Source organism: Rattus rattus, chromosome 18, assembly GCF_011064425.1.
Source record: "Rattus rattus isolate New Zealand chromosome 18, Rrattus_CSIRO_v1, whole genome shotgun sequence".
Lineage (NCBI taxonomy): Eukaryota > Metazoa > Chordata > Mammalia > Rodentia > Muridae > Rattus > Rattus rattus.
In genome coordinates, this window is record NC_046171.1 from 42,129,027 (window position 1) to 42,149,765 (window position 20,739).

At 48.0% G+C, this 20,739-nt stretch overlaps 1 protein-coding gene across 1 annotated transcript in view; it reads right to left on the bottom strand.

Moving 5' to 3' along the window:
- Positions 1 to 20,522, bottom strand: part of Afg1l (AFG1 like ATPase) — a 159,415-nt gene extending 138,893 nt beyond the window's left edge. Inside the window, exon 1 of the mRNA XM_032888755.1 lies at positions 20,237 to 20,522. Coding sequence (XP_032744646.1) covers positions 20,237 to 20,375 — 139 coding nt within the window. The 5' untranslated portion in view covers positions 20,376 to 20,522. The remainder of the gene's footprint in view (positions 1 to 20,236) is intronic.
- Between the last annotated feature and the right edge of the window lie 217 nt (positions 20,523 to 20,739).

Below are 20,739 nucleotides of genomic sequence, written 5' to 3' on the forward strand. Positions count from 1 at the left end.
TTGTATCATCATCATCACATCCAGAAAAGTAAAGGGTGATGCTCTACAAACAATGTTTCACTGAATATCTACTTCCTTTCATCCAATCAGAAATTCTAGTATATGCTAGGCAACGGGTACCTATATGACCATCACCATAAAAACCTTATGCTTGGGCTCACCCAGCAAAAGCACTTGCCACCAATCCTGATGATGTGCTTCTAATCCCTAGAGCCTGCTTAGCAGGCGGAGAGAGAGAACCCACTTTCACAAGCTGTACTCTGACCTATACACATGTGCCTGGAACTAACTCTGTAGAACAAGGTGGCTGTGAACTCAGGAATCGCCTGCCTCAGCCTCTGCCTGTCTCCTTAGTGCTGGATCAAAAGTGCACACCACCATGCTGCACTGGATACGTTTCAACCTTCTGTATACCTTTTCGATTATCTCATTCGTTCCTCACTCTGGAACAACTGGCTCACTCACTCAGGCTCACTCTGGCCTGGAGACAAGACACCTGTGCTATCTCATCAACTTCCCTCCGTACTGCCTACCCGTTGTGTTTTCGCTCTTCTGTCTTTGTATTTGTTTGAGACAGTCTCCTTGTGTAGCCCGTGCCGTCCTCTAACTCACAGCCCCTCCTTCTCTCTGTCCTCTCCATTCTGGGACTATCCATGTGTGTCGCCACACCAGGCTTTCTCCTCAATTTTTTTTTCCTATCACTCAACTCTTAATTTATTTTTAAAACGTCAAAATTAACAAAAGCGTCTGGAGCCCCATTCTGGGACATACGCCCTCCTCCCTTCCTGTCACAACTCAACCTCTGGAGCCTTTCCCGGCCACAGGTCATGCCCTGCTCACTCTCAGCCTAGGATAACAGGCCTCGATGAGATGGCTCCTGACAAGGCCTCATCGCTGCCAAACTCAGGAGCAGCAACTTGGTCTTCCTGTCCCCATCCACATGTGTAAAAGATTTCACTTCCGAAGGCCGTGCACTGGAAAGCCTGGAGACAAGACACCCTGTGTTGCTCGCAGCTTAGCCCTCTTCACTGCTTGTCTTGCTTCTCGGTGATTCCTTAGTACTCTATACATTCTTCTCTTTTCAAAAAAGAAACCGAAGGTGAACCGAGGAAGAGGCGTTTGCTCGGCCAGTCAGCAGCCGTGGAGAGACTCTTGCTGCAAGATGCCCAAGGCTGAGATTGGCCAGCCCAGCCCTGGAGAGCAGCTGTATAAACCAAAATACAAAAGACTCTTCCAAAGCCGCTCTAAATTAAATCTGCTACTACATCAGTAGACACAAATTATGTGATGCTGCTACCATATTATTTTGATTTGTATTAATTTGTCTTATTGTACTCCAAATGGACAGTGGGAAAACGGCCTTCTGAGGTTCCATACGCTAATCTACCAACAAAAGTGGGAGATTTTAGAAGCCCAGAAGTCCATGTTGTTCTTCCTAACACCTCAATGTTGTATCTTATGTCAGTGCTTTCTGCAAACCAAGCTTCTGGGAGACTGTGCTATGCACATGGCCCACTGGCTGTACAACTTAGTCAGGGCTGGATGTAGTGGTGCACGCCTGTCGTCCCAGCTACATGGTGGGGCGGCGAGGTGTGTGTGTGTGTGTGTGTGTGTGTGTGTACATGTGTGTGTATACATGTGTGTATGTGTATACATGTGTGTGTACATGTGTGTGTCTATGTGTGTATTGTGCTGTGGTTAGTATATGTGTGTGCACCTGTTTTGTGTTGAATGTGAGCATGAGTGTGCCCCATCACACATGTCACCTCCCAGAGTTGCTCCTTGCTCTCCCCCTCTGGTTTCTGCGGCTGTGCTGTATGTTCCAGACCGGCTTTCTCCTGACCTCACCATTGCAAGGCAGGCATCCTGGGGTAGCAGCAGGCACATGCCCCCCAGGAATCAGACTTGTGTGCTCGGTCGTGTGTGGCTAACTCTTTTCCCTACTGAGACATTCCCAGAGACTTCAGCCCTAATGGAATGGCTGAGGGTTCAAGGCTAGGCTGGGCCACAAAGTGAAATCCTGTCTCAAAGAGAAGGGGGAGAGAAGTAAGGGAGTCATTTTGAAGTCTGAAAAGCTTCAAAAGTTAATGCTCCTCAAAGTCTGAGGCACAAGTTCAAGACCACTGGGCTACACGGTGAGATCTCCTTCCCTTTCTAATACCCTGAAGAAACACAAAATCAGCAGATTAAGAGGGGTTTGCACGGATGCCATAAACACCAAATGCCCGCTGATCACTTCAGCAGGGTTAGGTTTTCTTTTCACGGTGGATTCCAAGCCAGGCACCATGGTATTCCCTGTACCCGGGTAAGTGGAGGCAGGAGGGTCAGACCAGTGTAGACTCCAAGACTCCAGCTCAAAAACAAGTTTTAAAGAATCAAAATTGGGAGTCATATTTAAATTCAAGGCCCAAGTCGCTGGTCAGCAAGGCCCTGGGCTCAATCCCCAACAGCAACATAAAAATGTTTAATAATTTTTTTTCAAAAAGAACATGTCTGATGCAATTCTGAAGGTTAAAGGAAGGGAAGCCAGCATTAACAGTCACCGCTAAAGCCATGAAACTGCACTTTCCTTCCATTATCTGACTTTTGGAAACAAACAAACAACAACAACAACAACAAAACAGAAGGAGGCAGTTTCTCCTCACAGGGGCAACTAAAGTAACTGAAGAGGGCGGTGATGGTTTGTATGTGCTCGGCCCAGGGAGTGGCACTGTTGGGAGGTGTGGCCCTATTGGAGGAGGTGTGGCCCTGTTGGAGTAGGTGTGGCCCTTGGAGTAGGTGTGGCCTTGTTGGAATAGGTGTGGCCCTGTTGGAGTGGGTGTGTCACTGTGGGTGTGAGCTTAAGACCTTCATTCTAGCTGCCTGAAAGCCAGTCTTCTGCTAGCAGCCTTCAGATGAAGATGTAGAACTCTCAGCTCCTCCTGCACCACGCCTGCCTGGATGCTGCAATGCTCCCACCTTGATGATAATGGACTGAACCTCTGAACCTGTAAGCCAGCCCCAATTAAATATTGTCCTTATGAGAGTCGCCGTGGTCATGGTGTCTGTTCACAGCAGTAAAGCCTTAACTAAGACAGGCAGGAAAGCAGAAGTCTAGCCAGGATGCAGAGGGAAAGTTTGGGAAGCTTGTTGGGCCAACACCTCATTAACAAGACAGGGCTGGAGAGATGGCTCAGTGGTTAAGAGCACCGACTGCTCTTCCAGAGGTCCTGAGTTCAAATCCCAGCAACCACATGGTGGCTCACAACCATCTGTAATGAGATCTGATGCCCTTTTCTGGTGTGTCTAAAGACAGCTGCAGTGTACTCATATACATAAAATAAATAAATCTTTTTTTTTTTTTTTTCCGGAGCTGGGGACCGAACCCAGGGCCTTGAGCTCGCTAGGCAAGCGCTCTACCGCTGAGCTAAATCCCCAACCCAAAATAAATAAATCTTAAACAAAAAAAAACCCTACCATGACAGACACAACAGACTGTACTCGGGTTTGTCACGGCCAGGTCACAGCCAGGAAACCGAGACTCAAATGCAGACCTCTTAGGCCCTCCTCCTTAACCTTCCTGGTCAGTCAGTGCCTGGATGTCCGTTCTGTTCTCCATGCTGGAATTCTGCCCTCCAACATGGTAGGGTCATGGGTCATCACAGTGGTGGCAAAATTCTTCCAATACCGCTGCTCTGGCTAAACGCCCTAAGTCAAAGGGTCAGAGAGAAAGTCTTCCTGCGTGCGTCTACAAGCCCTTGTGTTTCACACAGCTGACTTGAAGGAATTGTGAGGGTAATTTGACTTGCATACAATTACACGTGTCAAATATAGTATACAGACACTAGATGAAGACAGAAAGGTAAAGTCCTCCGCCACGACCTCAGTTATGAAGCTGACACCCAGTTAAGTCAGATCACAAAAGGAAACACAGTCGCAGTGGCTACAACAAATGGATGAACCTACTGACACGGAACTTGACCACGGTGCGCTTAGGTTTAAAATGTTAGCTGGGAGCCGGGTGTGGAACACGTCGGAGGCTGGGGCAGGGGGGTTGCCACAATCCAGAGACCAACCTGAGCCGTGCAGCAAGACAGTCTCAAGAATGAAAACGACCGGGGTTGGGGATTTGGCTCAGTGGTAGAGCGCTTGCCTAGGAGGCACAAGGTCCTGAGTTCTCCCCAGCCCCAAAAAAAAAAAAAAAAAAAAAAAAAAAAGAAAAAAGAAAAGAATGAAAACGACTTAGCTGGACATGCTAGCGTCCTGTGTCATCTCAGCATCTTAGCTGCCGAGGCAGAAGAACTGCACATCTGAGAGCGGCCTGGTTACCCCGCCAGACCCTGTCTCAAAAGACCCTTAACTGTAAAAGGATCGACCAAATAATAAAATAATGAAAATAAAAAACCATTGAACATGAAGAGCTCACGAAGCAGTAAAGAACTGGAAGAAGGCAGCGTCTACGGTACAAAGCTCTGTGCACAACACAACACTGCAAATGCCACCCTACAGAGCTAAACAGCCTGTAACTGCGCTCTCAGAAACGCAGACAGACAAAGACTTGCACAAAACACTGCCCTTAGCGAGGGAAGGGCGGAGCCGTGAGATCACAGAGCCAAAGATAGCAGCTGAGGTCAGGAAGTTAAGGAACGGTGAGCGGAAATGATACTTCCCTTGGGATCTAAAGGAAGAGTTCAGCCAGGGGAAGGAAGGGAGGTGGCACAACAGCAGGCCAGGAGGCTCTAGTGCGTGTGTGTGCTCGAACCCAGTTCGTCGTGGCTCTGCAAAGTGGAGGGAGGTGCCAGGGGCTGACAGTGGGAGCCTATCTCAAAGATGAAGGAAAAAAGTCTAAGTAGTGATACTAATCAACATGCAAGGTCTTTATGAAAAACAGAAAATCTTTCACAAAGGCATAAGCAAAATATGAGAAAGAAGCATGTTATAAGAAGAAAAGATAAAATGTTCTAAATTACCAATTATTCCCAATTAATTCGAAAAATAAATATTTCCCCAAATCCTAACCTAAAGCCTTTAGGAAATAATGGAGGCGGGGCTGTGGAGATGGCTCCGTTGGTGAAGTGCCAGCCAGCCAGCCAAGCTTGAGGCCCTCAGTCAGGACCCCAGCACCACCCACAGTGCAGACTGCAACCCCTGCACGGGAGGCAGAGCCAACTGACCCCTAGAACTCACGGGCCAGCCAGTCTAGCCAATCGATGAGCTGTCCCGAAAGCCAAGGCAGAGAGGAAAGGGAGAAGACTGGACAGAACCCCTGTCCTCCCCCTCACAAGACAGGTACGTGCGACACAAGCACGAATGCTCACCACACCCAGAAATAAAGCGACAGTAGGCTCCTGACTGCCAAAAGTGGGAATGAACGTGAAATGCTCCAATAGATAGAGCCATTTCCCTGCACTTGGGAGCAGGAGGCAGCTAGAGGACCGGCGGTTCAAGGTCACCATCAGCTACAAACTGGAGTTGTAGAGCAGCTTGGGATACAGGAGACTATCTCCGTCCTCTGCCTCCTCAGAAAAACAAAACAAAGCAAAATAAACAAATGAAAAGCAAAAACAGTGAACGAGCCATGGCTGGGACAGATATTCCAAAGAGAAATGGAATAAACCAATCTTTTGAATTTTTTTTTAAAGATTTTTGGCGGTCCAGTCTCTCCTTCCAGCCTGAGTCCCAGGGATAGCTCAGGTGACTGGGCTTGGAGCAAGCACTCTATCCACCAAACAGCTCAGACGGAAAAATCTCACTGCTGGTATTATTATTATTATTATTATTATTATTATTATTATTATTATTATTATTATTATTTTGTCACTCCATTGGTAAGTCCCCGTTTGTCATCCATTTTAAGAAGATATCTGTATAACTCTCTGTTTACCAAGTATCTACAGTGCCCTAGTGGGGGCAGAAAGTCATCTGATGAGTGGGAGAAGCTCGCTCTGGGAGGCAACAGACCATTCAACAACTAACATCTAGAAACTGAAAAACGAAAGACTTTAACTTAGATTATACTACACACCAGAATCTGCCAGGTGGTTTGCTGGGGGCGGCTTGCTCGTTCTGGGATGGGGCTGTACACAGCCAGGCTGACCTCAAACTCAATCTGCGCTAAGGACAGCCGTAAACTGCTCACTCTCCCGCCACCTCCCAAGTGTTGGCATTGTAAATCCACGCCGCCACATCCAGATTTACTGTAAATATTCTTAAGTCAAAACAAATAACCAGGCGTATATGGCTTTAGCCGGGAGGGGTGTGTGGACTGCAGGGCTTGCTCCGCCCACGCCCAGCTTATGGATCGCCACGGCCACTTTCCTGCCACGTGGAGGCTGCCACAACAGGGACCACAAAAGCCCAAAGTGTGCTCTGCCAAACAGAAAGTGCGGTTCTATTGTAGTTTGCTCTTTCTCTTCCGATCAAAGGTTGGGAGGGTTTCTCTGCAGACCCCTAAGAAAGAGCGGGTCTACTGAGCCTTCAGTTTCTCGACTGATTATGGGCGGCTCCTCGGCACTGGAGGGAGCGGGACTGACGCACACAGCAAGCTCTGAGACTACAGACTAAAGACCTGCGCTTCGGACCCAGGAACGTGTTGTCTTCAGCGGGGAGCAAAGGTGACCTCAGACCTTTCGGAGTTTTCTATCTACAACAAAACTGAACGAGGGAGCTGTACCAAGGCTGGTGTTGTGACACATGAAATCCCAGCGCCCCACAGGTTAAGGTCAGAGGCTCTCAAATTCTAAAACAGCCTGGGCTACATGGCGAGAGCCTACAGGTAGAGAGAAAGAGGGGGTAGAGGGCCCGAGGGGAGGGGTAGACAAAGCAACCTTCGTCCCAGAAGTCTGTTCGAGTGTCTATTAAGCAGAAACAAAGTAAGTATGGGGTTGATGTCAACCAACCTCACCCATACATGCTATCATTCCCAGCCGGGAAGAGCACCGCACCTGTACTTAGGATTCTGCAAGCCGCTGACTGCCGAGAGCCAGAACAACGCAAACCAGCGCCAGAGTAGCCTGCATCAGCTTGGCGTCTGACCTGCCATGAGTCTGACTACTCAGATAGCGTCTGAGGCCTGAAGCAGAGATCTCCCCTCTGCTGTAACCATCAGGCTGTGGTGGTTTGAATGATGGTCCCCATGGATTTAAATGTTTGACCTCACTTAGAGGAAACACTTGGGAGGGGTTAGGTGTGGCCTTGTTGGAGGAGGTGTGCCACTGGGGGTGGGCTTGGAGGTTTCAAAAACCCACCCCATTCCCAGCCTCTCCCCTCACCCCTCCCTCTCCCCCCCCTCCTCTATCCCCCCCCCCCCCTCCATCTCTCCCTCCCCCACCCCCCTCTGCTCTCTGCTCTCCCCCCTCCCCTCTATTTCCCTCCCCCCCCTCCCCCTTCCTCCCCTCCCCCTTCTCCCCTCCCCTCTTCTTCCCTCCCTCCCCTTCCTTTCCCTCCTCTCCCTCTCCCTCCCTCTCTCCCTCCCCTCTCCCCTCCTCCCCCCTCCCCCCTCCCCCTCCCCTCCCTCCCTTGCACAGTAGCCGAGCCACTGCTCCAGAGCCAGGCCTGCTACCTAAAACGAGATGCTTTCTTTTCTCGGTCACCTCGATCACGCCATGTTGTCACAGCAAGCAAGGGTAACTAAAAACATTGCCTGATTATGAAATGCTGGTTTGTGAGAAGGGAGAGGCTGAGTTCCAAGTAAAACGAAGGGCCTGATGTGCCCCCACTTTCCAATAGTTAAGTATTTGATGCACCTTGATTTACCCATGACTTTCTTCTGTAACTATAAAGACGTCATCGTGGAACTGTTATCACATTGGAACATGGTGTTTGGGACAGTTCCTGTAACTAGGAATCATTCCATCCCCAGTTATAAATTCAACAGAGACTGTATTTCTACAACTAAACATATACACAGACATATTCACAGCAGTGTCAGAACTGTTAGCTACAAATTGTAAAATACCCCAGTACCTAAAAACGTACAATGGATTTAAAACTGTGGTATGGAGGGCGGGAGAAGCAGCTCAAGGGTTAAGAGCACTCGTTCTTCCGTAGGTCCCAGGTCTGGTTCCTATCACCCATGTGGTGGCTTGCCAACATATGCAACTCTAGTTCCGAGGGCTCCAACAGCCTCTTCTGACTTCCGAGGGCACAAGGTGTGCACATGGTGCACATACATTCATGCAAAACAAACACTCATGCACATAAAATAAAATCAATCTGAAAGTAAATTAGCATTAGGAATTAGAGGTTTAGACTAATACTAGAATGTTTGCCTAACACATCTAAGGCTCTGGGTTTGATCCCCAGTATAACAAAAGGGGGGAAAAAGTTGTTTGCTAGGCACACCTATGTGGATCCCTATGTCCTAGCTACTAATGAGGCTAAGGCAGGAGAATTGCTTGAGTCTAAGAATTTGAAATCCACCTAGGTGATCAAAAAACAAAACCCCAAAAAACAACAAACACCTGGGTTTGGGGTACAGCCTATAACCCCAACATTCAGGAAGCTGAGTCAGGAAGACGAATAGAAGTTCTAGGGCAGCCTTGTCTACATAACAAGTCTCAGGATAGCCAGGACGACAGAGAGAATGTCTCTATCTCAAAAAACAAACTGAAACAGGATACCCACCACGAAACCAACAAAACCTGTGGTCACAATCACGTCGTATTCGGAGAGAGCACGATAGATGGCTACACCGGAGGAAAACTACAGTTCTGGATTTCTCCAGTGAACGTTACCTACGTGGAGTCTCACTGACGTGCTCAGGGGAGTAATCCAGTTGTATTTCTACTTTAGTTTGCTTTCTATCGCTGTGATAAAATGCTGACCGAATAACCTCAGGAGGAAAGGATGTATTTGGCTTACGGGTCCCAGTCAGAGTCCACCATCAAGGGAAGTCAGAGCAGGACCTAAGCAGAGGCCACGGAGGATGCTGCTGGCTGGCTCGCTTCTTTGGTTAGCCCAGGACCGCCTGCCTCAGGATGATGCCTCCCACGGTGGGATAAGCCCTCCTTCATCAATTAGTGATTTAAAATATGCCCCAGAGGCATAACCACAGGTCAATGTAATGATGTGACTCCTCGATTGGGCTTCCTTCTTCCCAAGCCTCTCTAGTTTGTCTCAAATTGACCATCACCAGATAGTACATACATCAGAAACAGACAAACTTATAGTAATATAACCACCCAGTCGTCAAATGTGCCTGGGACAGGGTTGATAACAATCAAAGCCCCAGGGTGCATAAATGTTCTGTTTCTTTTGCTGAAAGCCGCAGGTGGCGGTATATGCCTATGTACAGCACTGAGAAAGCTGACACAGGAAGGTCGCTGGGAGTTCAAGGACAACCACAACATAGTGCGTTCCAGCCAAGTGCATAGAAGTAGCAAAGCTCTCCAAAGATAATCTCAGAAACACTGAACTAGGATTAGCTCCCGGGCTGGAGAGATGGCTTGGTGGTTAAGAGCACCGACTGCTCTTCCAGAGGTCCTGAGTTCAATTCCCAGCAACTACATGGTGGCTCACAACCACCTGTAATGGGACCAGATTCCCTCTTCTGGTGTGTCTGAAGACAGCTACAGTGTACTTATAATAAATAAAAAAATCTTAAAAAAAAAAAAAAGATTGGCTCCACTGTGACCCAAGAACTGGATACTGTGGATACTGGGGAGGCTAAGGTAACAGAATCACTGTATGTCCCAGAACAGGCTAGGCCAGGGCAGCCTCGTCTCGACACTGAGAAAGCTACCTTCTAGAATGCAGCCCCTGCATCAGTGGATCCCTGTGCCACAGTAATTCTGAGCATTCTCTGGAATCCAAGCAGCATCACCTGAACTAGAGTACTCACTGACCGAGAGTCAGTATCAGAGGCTCCGTTACTGACAGCACGGGCAGGCATTCCTGACAGCTCTCAATGCACTGCCTCATAATCTCTCTGAGCCTCACCGAGGAAGAACAAGGAAAACATAAGCCGAATCAGCCCCACTTCTACAGTGCGGAAACAGACGCAGAATGGAATCAAAATGGCAGTCAGATCTCTCCAGGTCACCTGGGATCACATACGCCCACTGGTCCCAAGACAGAACTAATGGAAAATTCTTCAAAATCCCAGTTGGGGAAGGAAGAAGCGCCACTTCTTCACAAAGGGGAACAAACACTTGCCTAGTTAAATGGATCGAAACCCTATAAGGCATTTCGACGTCTAGTTTAAAATGTTTACCCAACTGCTGGGAGAAAAAAATGCACAATCAGGAAAAACACATTTAATATTTCTAAAGGGCTGGATTAAAATTTCAGCTGTAAACTTCATTACTGTAATTAGATTTTTAATGCATATTTATTAAACATCATTCAAATGCTGTGTACAAATTATTCCTGAGTTATTTGCACGTTTGTGTTGATTCCGGCAAACTGTCAACGGTAGCCACTGACCGGCGATGTCCTGTTACAGAGGCGAAGCTTATCCTGGGGTCGGAGGCGACTCCTTTATGCTCTGCCGAGCTCTAATCATACCCAAAAGATAAACATTCTGCTTCTTTTTTTGAGAAACGAAAACGGTCACAAAGGACTCAGAAAGTCAAGCCTCCGGGTGACATTGAAGACCCGAGTTTGATTTGGTGAGGAGTAAACAGGGTGCAGAATAAAGAAAATCAAATCTTAATTAAACTCTTTCTTTAGAAAAACAACATAAGCCGTCATCAGGGAGTGCGACGCACGGTGATTTACTTTATTTATAAAAGGCTGATTTAGGGGCTTTAAAAGGGTGCTTTTGATTTAAATGGAAAAATTATGAAAATTAAAACTAAGCGCTTCCCAGTTACCATCCTCTCCCTTTAGAAGGCAGTTAATCTTCAATGTGCCGATGTGTACGGTGTGGCGGGGGGAGGGGCGAGTGCTTTAAATCTCATGATAACAAATCAGTAAAATAGAGCCTAAAAACCTGAATAAAACCATTGTGAAGTAATCAGAGGCATGGCCCAGCACGCTGTGGAACTTCTCAGTATTCACTGTGCCCACACCATTTGCTAATGAGGACTAAGAGATCTCCTTTCTTTCAAATCAAAAAGAAAATGATTGATCCCTTCGTCCTGTTGTTTAATTGAGGTGGGGTCTCAGGCAACCCAGCCGGGCCTCGAACTCACTTCGTAGGTGACTATAACCTTGAACTTCTGATCCCACCGCCCCCACCCTCTGAGTGCTGGGGTTAAACGGAGTCCGCTGGGGTTACATTTACGATGTAAGGTACTGGATAACCCGTGAGAGAAGTCCCTTAGAAGTCCATGTTTGCGGACGGAGCTGGATGGCATCACTCTAAGTGTGACAAGCCAGGCAGAGGAAGACGATGCTGCTCACTGCCTGGTCTCGCTCATGCTTGCACGCTAAAGGTGGTTTGCAGAAGTAGAGAGTTGAATAGTTGGCAACTGATGGGCCAGAAATGAAGGGGGCAGGAGGCCAGGTAACGGGCTGACTACAGTTGCAAGTGTTTCCTGCATATCTTATTGGGATATAACAGAGGGGAGCCGAGGGATCCCAGCAGAGAAGAGTGAGTAGTGTTGAAGGAGACAGGATGGGTAACTACCTTGACATCATCATTACCCGCGGTATCTAGGTATGTGGTTATTGTACTCGACGCCATAGATGTGCGCGACTGAGGTTTTGAAAGGACAAAACAGAATTGTATGCCGGTGGACCCAGACGTGTCTCCCTGTCAACTAGCTTTCGTTAGCGCTGGATGCTGTCCCAGCCACTGAGGAGGAAAAGATATCTTAGCACTGCTGGACCCTGAATGCTGCAACACTGACGGCCAGACAAGATGTGTCTGCTGCGATGGGGGCGTGGCTGTTGCTGGAGTAACCAATCCTGCTGGATTGGAGGTTTGCTCCATAGGACAGAATTCAAGACTGGTACTGCAAAACTAGCGAAAGATGGGGATGGGGGATGTCACTAGGGGAGGCAGGGAGAGAGCCAACTACCATTGTTCTGTTTGCTAAAATGGTCATGTTGGCAAACTGCCTTCTAGAGATATTCACTGGGGGCTGGAGGCACTGCTCAGTGGCTAAGAGCACTGGCTGTTCTTCCAGAGGTCCCCGGTCAGTTCCCAGCACCCACATGGCAGCTTGTAACTATCTAACTCCAGGTCCAGAGGACAGACCTACATGTGGACAAAACACCAATGTACATTTTAAAAAAACATAATTACAAAATAAATATGTTCATGAATAACCATAGGTTAGTGCCATTCTCAACCTTGGTCTGAAGCTTCTTCTGCAGTGGGCAGTGGTTACTGCACAGATTCTCCACCAACTGGTTCAAGTGCTGGGAGCGAGCAGGTAACTTGTTTAGTGATCAGCCTTAAATGGGGCTTATCAACTACCTACTCCCACAAGCCCACCAAGATTCAGAGAGCACCGAAGAGGGGCAGAAAGAATGGAAGGGCTGGAGGATGGGATTTAATGTTAGAAAATAATGGGGTTGGGGATTTAGCTCAGTGGTAGAGCGCTTACCTGGGAAGCGCAAGGCCCTGGGTTCGGTCCCCAGCTCCGAAAAAAAGAAAAGAAAAAAAAAAAAAAAAGGTGATCCCTACTAATGTTAGAAAATAGAGTATTCTGAGTATGATATGGCTGTCGCATGACTGAACTCACGGCGACAGTGGATAAATACACGAGATAAAGCCAGCCAACATCCCAGCATGAATGGGGGCGGGGCCCGCAGGACCCTATCCCTGACTGAGGAGTTAAGGCCTGGTGGCTGCTGAGGGGCGGGGAACAATCGTTCTCGGGTGGTATTCACACTGGTAGGCTGCCCACTCTCCAGTGTCCACCCCACACCGTGCTCACATAGGCAACATCTGGTGAGTTATAAGAAAAAAGGCTGGGTGAAGAGGTCCATGAACCCCAGCGCTTATGAGGCAGAGGCCAGCCTGGTCTACATAGTGAGTTCCAGGACAGCCGGGGCTATATAGTGAGGCCCTGTCTTGCAAAAATGAGAACAGAAGGGAACAAAAGGAAGAGTCTGGGGTCGGGGATATAGAGAAGATCAAAATACACTGTACACACATATTAAGCTGTCAAATAATACATTTAAAATATTACTTTTAAAAAAGAATTACATGTTCGCGGTCTGTAACTTCCTAACTGAAACCCGCCGCCTGATAAAGAGCATAGAAAACGTGGATATGAGGAGCATCTGGGCCGAGAACGGAAACAGAAGAAATCAGATGATCTACCCAGGGCCAGCAAGATGGCGTGGTAGGTAAGGGTGGTGGCTGCACGTGCCTGACCACCCGAGTTTGATCACTGGAACCTAGATAGAGAAGGGGAGAGAGGACTGACTCCTCAAAATTGTCCTCTGAGCTCTACATGGGGGCCATACCCGCACACCAGATACACATACACAACATTAATAATGAGGAGGGTTGTTTTTTTTAACAAGAAATAATCGATACAGTGTGGTGTGGTCAAGAGATTCATACAACACTCGGGAGGCAGAGGCAAGTGGATCTTTCTGAGTTCAAGGTCAGCCTGATCTACAGAGAAACCGTGTATCGAAAAACCAAAGAAATAAAAATGAGAGAGAGAGAGAGAGAGAGAGAGAGAGAGAGCGAGAGAGAGAGAGAGAGAGAGATCCATACAAGACTAAGCTCGCTCATGTCCAAGAGATGGTGCCCAAGAAACCATCCTGCCAAGGAGGATAACCAGCAGGAGTAGCGGCACCCAGCAGGCTTTTCTTGCTTTGTTTCTCTCATGACCTTTTTGATTGGTTGGCTGTTCTGTTGGGAGGGGAGGGTTGAGGTAAACATTCTACAGTGCGGAAGTGGAGGTCAGAGGATAACTTAAGGAACTGAATTCTCCCCCTCCACCACATCCCAGGGATCAAGTTGTTTTCTTTGCTGTTTTTTTCGGGTTTGGGGGAGAGGGGTTTAAAGATAAGTGTCTTCCTGTGTAGCCCAGGCTAGCCTGAGACTCAGAATACAGGGCTGCACTTCCACATGAAAACGCCTTGGGAGTTAGGGGCTGGAGAGATGGCTCAGCAGTTAAGAGCACTGACTGCTCTAGCAGAGGACCCGGGTTCAACTCTCAGCACCCACAAGGCAGCTCACTGCCATCTGTAACTCCAGTTCCAGGGGATCCAGCGCCCTCTTCTGCTATCTATAGGCACCGCATACAAGTGACAGATATGTGCAGCCAAAACATTCTTGGGGTTGGGGATTTAGCTCAGTGGTAGAGCGCTTGCCTAGCAAGCGCAAGGCCCTGAGTTCGGTCCCCAGCTCCGAAAAAAAAGAAAAAAGAAGAAGAAGAAGAAAATTCTTACCCATAAAACAAAATAGAAAAGGTAGGACAAAGGTCAGAAAAAGACAAATAGCACAGGGAAACCAGTATTTCATATACGCAAGAACCAAATGGCTTTTGTTGTTGTTGGAGAATTTAGATGGCGTGTCACCATGCCGTCCCAAGGCTGTGACACTTCCCAGGCGTCAGTATCTTTTGTTATTGTGGTTCTTTGCATGAAAAGACAAATCTAAAACATCCATATCCCATATTTATCAGCCACTTAAGGGGTATGGATGTTTTAAGTAATCTATTCTAGGCCCCTGAAGTTTGTAGGATCTTTGTTTTTGATTTTAACTTTTTATTTATGTGTTTGGCCTACATATGTGCCTTTGTATGACTTGTGTACCAATGACAACTGGAATCCCCGAAATGGAGTTATTGGAAATTGGGAGCCATCATGTGGGTGCTGGGAGTCTAACCCAGGTCCTCTGGGAGAGCAGCCAATGCTCTTAACTGCAGAGCCATCTCCACACCCCCCAAGTTTGTGGGGATTTTTTAATCACGTATTTATAGATCAGCCCTGCTACAATTAACCTTCGTTTATCCCAGAACTATATCTAGTGTTTAAAAGAATAATGGTAGTTTTAAAAATAATCTTTTTTTAAAAGCACTCTCAAGAGTGGGCCTGAAGGCGATGCTGGTGCGTATCTTTAATCCCAGCACTTGGAAGGCAGGGGGCAGGCAGATCTCTAAATTCAAGACCAGCATGGTCTACAAAATGAGTTCCAGGACAGCCAGGGCAGCACAGGAAAATCTAACTTGAAAGACAAAAAAAGAGAGTGCGGGGTGGGGGTGAGGAATGCTCATCTCTAACAATAAATGCTAATAACAAATGGACTTGAACTGTTTCACATACAGACAGTCACTACACCGAGAAATACAAAGTACATCGGTTGGCATCCTGTCTAAGCTCCACCCCAACAGCCACCTGGCTAAGCTCCGCCCCACAGTTGCCTGGCAACAGCCAACTGTGCCTAACTATAAAGGTGGCTGCTTGCCTCCTCCTCTGCCTCTCACGCCTCACTTGCTGTCTTGCTCTTCCTTTTCTCCTGCCCTCTTTGTCCCTGTCCCTTCTCTCCCCATCTCCCCCTGTCCCTTCTCTCCCCATCTCCCCCTGTCCCTTCTCTCCCCATCTCCCCCTTTCCCTCCCCGCCCCCCACGTGCCCATAGCCGGCCTTTCCTCTCTTCTATTCTGATTCTCTCACTAAACCGCTCCTCGTGGAACCGTGTTGGCTTGGGCGGGCCGAGATTTAAACCCCAACATCCACGGGGCTGAGACCGCTCAGTGAGCGCAGACCTCGCTGTGTAAGCTACTTCCACTCTTGTTGAGAAGGATCTCTGTACAGAAGATGAGGTCAGGGGCTGGGGACTTAGTCAGTGGTAGAAGCCACCTAGGAAGATCCCTCTCCCCAGTCCAAAAAAGAAAAAAAAAAAAAAAAAAAAAAAAGAAGATGAGGTCGCTGTGAGCTGAACGTAAACGGGGCACCATCCAATAGCAACACCAAACTACAGTACCATGCTACAACGAAGAGACACCGTGAGAGTTCACCCTCACGGTCTCTTGCCGCTACGGAACACACTTTTCTTAGTTAGCTCGAATAAAGCAGAATTTTAGGCCGGAGTCTTTTTCTGGTGGAAAACCCAGAGACGCCCTCCTTTTCAGTATCAGCCCGTTCTCCACGCCTTCTCCGCTCCTCTTGGAGACCTTCATTTCATACGTGTAACTACTCCACTCTGCAGACCTGCCCGGGCAAGTCCTCCGTTCTGCTGCTCCCCCTACCTCCTATTTCTTCCTCCCTCCCCACAACTAGCACCATCACCAACACCCCAAGTTTAACCAGTCAAAACTGACTCTTGGAGCTGGGTGGTGGTGGGGTAGCTCAGTGGTTAAATGGTTGCTGCCCTTCCAAGAGACCTAAGTTGTTTTATTTAAAAAACAAAACACACACACACAAAAAAAATGGGGGTTGGAGAGATGGCTCAGTGGTAAAGAGCACTGACTGCTTTTCCAAAGGCCCTTGAGTTCAATTCCTAGTACCATATGGTAGCTCACAACTATCTGATGCTGTTTTCTGGTATACAGACATACGTGCGGACAAAAGTACCCATATACATTAAATAAATAATTTTAAAAACAACAATTTAAGCCAAAAAATGGAACTGCCCCTTTGGGCTCCTTTTCTGCCTTGACTTAGTTTCCCTTAGTAGCCCAAACTAGGAACTCCATGTCGATATTAATAATCTTCCTTATCTGTTGCAGGACTGTCAATTCTATCAAGAAGCCATCTCTGAATTCCCTCCCCACCACCCTGCCCTTCACCACAGCAATATCTGGGCGTCACCAAACTGCCTTCTCAAGTACTTGAACTTCCGTCCAGGGTCAATGTCCTCCCAATGCCCGGTGTGTCCAGGCAGGCCCAGGAGCCGAAACACGTGCCCAACCGCATCTATACAGGGACCCTCCGCTACCTTCTCTCAAGCGCCCTTGGCATCAGCGGCTCTTTGAACCCAAACGGCAGCACCCCCCCCATCGCAGGTTCCTCTCTGGCCCCCCTCCCTCTGAGCCATAAAAACCAGTGAGGGTCATTGGCTGTTCTCTCCACACTTGGCTGGAAAAACAAACGAAACTCATCGTAAGAAAGAAAAGCGATTAGGAGTCTGCCTAGAATATTGAAAAGGCTCAGCTGGGGCTGGTGGCTCTCGCCCGCCCGAAACGGCAGCTGGGAGGCCAAGACAAGGGGGCTGCAAGTTTGAGGCAAGCCTAGAGAGCTCAGAGCAAGTGAGTTCCAGGCCAGCTCAGCCAAGACCCTCTTTCCAAAAAGAAATAAAGTGTGTGTGTGTGTGTGTGTGTGTGTGTGTGTGTGTGTGTGTGTGTGTATGGAAAAGAAAAAAAGCGCTCATTACATATTAGCTATCAAATGTTAGGTACTGTAATTCTACCTCTCTCCAACGGCTGGGGTCCAATTCATTCACACAACTCCTTACATTTAGTTTAAGACTTCAAATGAGTTAACAATGTTGTCACATTTCTATCTGCACACTGGCCTTTGATTCCTTTGTTGTTAGTTGTCTGTTGTTCTGCTGAGACAGAGTTGGACCTGAACTCACTGTGTAGCACAGGTTGGCCTCAAACCTGCTGTGATAGCCTAGCCTCAAACGAGGGGCTAGGATTACTGCCTGAGCCCTGAGCACAGAAGGCCACTTTGCTGTCTGACTAAAGGCTTTCCTTTAACTAGTAAGAACTTTAAAACCAGCAGGGTGGCGGTGCAGGCCTTTAATCCCAGCACGCAGGGGGCAGAAGCAGGTGGATCTCTGTGAGTTGAAGGCCAGCCTGGTCTACAGAGTGAGTTTGAGGATGGCCAGGGGGTACAAAGAAACCCTGTCTCAAAAAAAAAAAAAAAAAAAAAGTTTACACTTTACATTAAATGAAGATTTACTAAGAGCTAAAGAAAACAGGTAATGAAAAATTAAAAGAACTTCAATTACACAAGATACCAAAATGCACCTAGCGAAAATATACATATCCCAAAATAAAATTCATCCGTGCTGCCTAAGGACCAGAAGAGCTGTAGCATTTCAGGAACCATAACCTTTCAAGGTGGAGTTTACAAAATGGCTGAGTCAGGCCCGGCACTAACGTTACGTCACGTGACGAAACGTAACGTAAGACACCAAAAGCAAAGGCCTTACAGAAACGGCTCCACGGTTAAAAGCACGGGCTGCTCTTTCAGAGGTCTCAGGCTTGGTCCTCCCCACCCATATGGCCTCTTGTAACCGTCAGTAACTCTAGTTCCAGGGCATCTGACATCCTCCTCCCTCGACAGGAACGATGCATACATGTGGTAGGCAAACGCTCACACACACAAACAAGAAACAACGAAGGAATGACCGGCCAGACGTGGTGGCGCAGGCAGGCAGAATCCCAGCTACCTAGGAGTCTGAAGAGGCCCACAGGCATCAAGCCCCACCTGAGTGAATTCAGAGCCAGCCGAGGATGCAATTTAGACCCCGTCCTGACAAAAGTGGAAAGAGCCGAAGCTATAGCTCGGCGTCAGAAGGGTGGTCTGAGGCACAGGAGACATTAGTTCAAAGCACAGGACTGCTGAAAGCCAAGCCGATCCCACCCATCCTGTCCTCAGTCTTCCCTATCACTTCCTTCCTGCCTTTGTTTAAGCTTTGCTAAATCAAACTTCAAACAAGAGGGGAAAATAGAGATAAAACAACGTGAATACTAACACCCACTCCCGGGGTTATTTCTTGATTGGGGGGATGGTGTCAAGAAAGGGGTAGAAACTGTAACCAGGCTCACCGGATAAGATTTAAAGTTCAGTATTTCTCGTTTATAAAATGGAAGGGAAAGTTTTTTTACTTTAAAAAATGTGTGTAGTGTGTGTGTGTGTGTCCTATCTGTTGTGTGTGTGTTGTGTGCAGTGTGTGTGTGCATGTGTCCTGTCTATTGTGTGTCTGTTGTGTGTGTGTTGTATGTGGGGGGTGTTGTGTGTGTGGTGTGTGTGTGTTGTATGTGTTGTGTGTGGTGTGTGTGTTGTGTGTGGGTGTTGTGTGTTTGTTGTTGTGTGTGTGTGTGCGTTTTGTGGTGTGTGTGTGTTGTGTGTGTGTGTTGTGTGTGTGTGTGTGGTGTGTGTGGTGTGTGTGTGTGTGTGTGTGTGTGTGTGGTGTGTGTGTGGTATGTGGTGTGTGTGTTGTGTGTGTATGTGTTGTGTGTGTGGTGTGTTGTATGTGGTGTGAGTGTGTACGTGTTGTGTGTATTGTGTGTGTGTTGTATGTGCGGTGTGTGTGGTATATGTGTGTTGTGTGTGTGTTGCATGTGGTGTGTGCATGTTGTGTGTGTGTTGCATGTGGTGTGTTGTGTATGTGGTGTGTTGTATGTGGTGTGTGTGTTGTACATGTTGTGTGTATTGTGTGTGTGTGGTGTGTGTGTGTGTGTGTTAGAGGACAAGTGGTGGGTGTTGGTCCTTTCCTTCTACCATATGGATCCTGGGAATTTAACTCAGGCTTGAGAGCAAGTCCCTGCCAGGCAAGGCTAACAGCTCTAGTATTTACTTCAATGATTGGGGGGTAAAAACCTATCTTGAGATGATGAGAATCAGTATTTAAATATATACTGTTTAATTATATCAATTTATATATATATATTTATTATATATAAATATATATTTATAACCAGTTCAGTGAACAGAGAGGTAAAATCAGCACTTCTGGGAAACAGCGGTTGGAGGTTCTCAAGTTCGTGTCCAGCCTGTACCACACAGTGAGACCGCTTGATTATAATTTGGCAAACCAAACTTATAGGCTTGATTAGCCAAAACATTAATCCACTCATTTCACCAACACACGATAGTAGAACGAAGGAATCGAAGGTTAGGGGCAAGATAGATGATAAATAGAAGATAGATAGATGATAAATAGATGATAGATAGATAGATAGATAGATAGACAGACAGACAGACAGATAAACTGATGCCTCTCGTAATTTAAACATTAAGAACAGGATCCTCTTTGAGACTGCTTCTAAAGGGAGGGAAGGGGACACAGAGTCTGTGACCGACATGACTTTTAAGTCCATTACCAGCCTTAAGAACCCAGACGGGGTGGGGTGAAAGCCTCCCCACACACCAACCCCACTCTTGCCTACTCCATCCCTCCTAACAGGACACTCGCACACCCGCCCTCTCCAGGTCTCAGCTGCCCGGGAAAGAACTGGGTTGACCTCTGACCCTCAAATGGAAGTTACTTGGGGTAGCTGCCTGAGGTGCTCAGCGCTCCTTCAAGGCAACGAGGTACAAAAGGTCGAGAGACAGGAACTCGTCTCTAGGATTCTTAAACCCTGTGAAGCCACGGGTGCAGCTGGGACAGATCAGACAGTGGGGTGACCCCAGGGCCTTGCGCGGCCCGCTCGTGGCACGGTCACTGACCTTTCCAAAGGGGTTTCCTAGGGCCAGGGGCCGGAGGAGGGATTGCGATGACCCGCGCCCCGCACCCAACACCTCTCCCAGTCAGCCGGCTACGCGCCGCGGAGCGCAGGGTAACCAAGGGCGACCAGGAGGCCGCCATCTTGAGCTCCGTACAGGGAGGAAAACTTTATTGTAACACGAAGACGCGACGGAACAGCCGAATGCCGTGGCGCTCCAGAAGGCCACGCCTGAGAATGAGGGAGCGTTGAAGAGAGGTGACCTCAAGCTTAGAAAGGCTGCAACGCCAGTCCTTCACGTCTTCCGGTGGGCCTTGAGACTACCAGTCCCGACAGGCAGCGCGCCTCGAGGGGCGTGGCCTAACGATAACGCCACGCCCTACTAAGAGGAGGCTGGGACCAACGCTCCACCCCGCCCCCACTGGAACCCGAGTTCGCCAGGCCTGAAAAAAAACAACACAGTAGCTTGTAACAATTCCTGAACCTTCTAAGACTACAGAATATGAG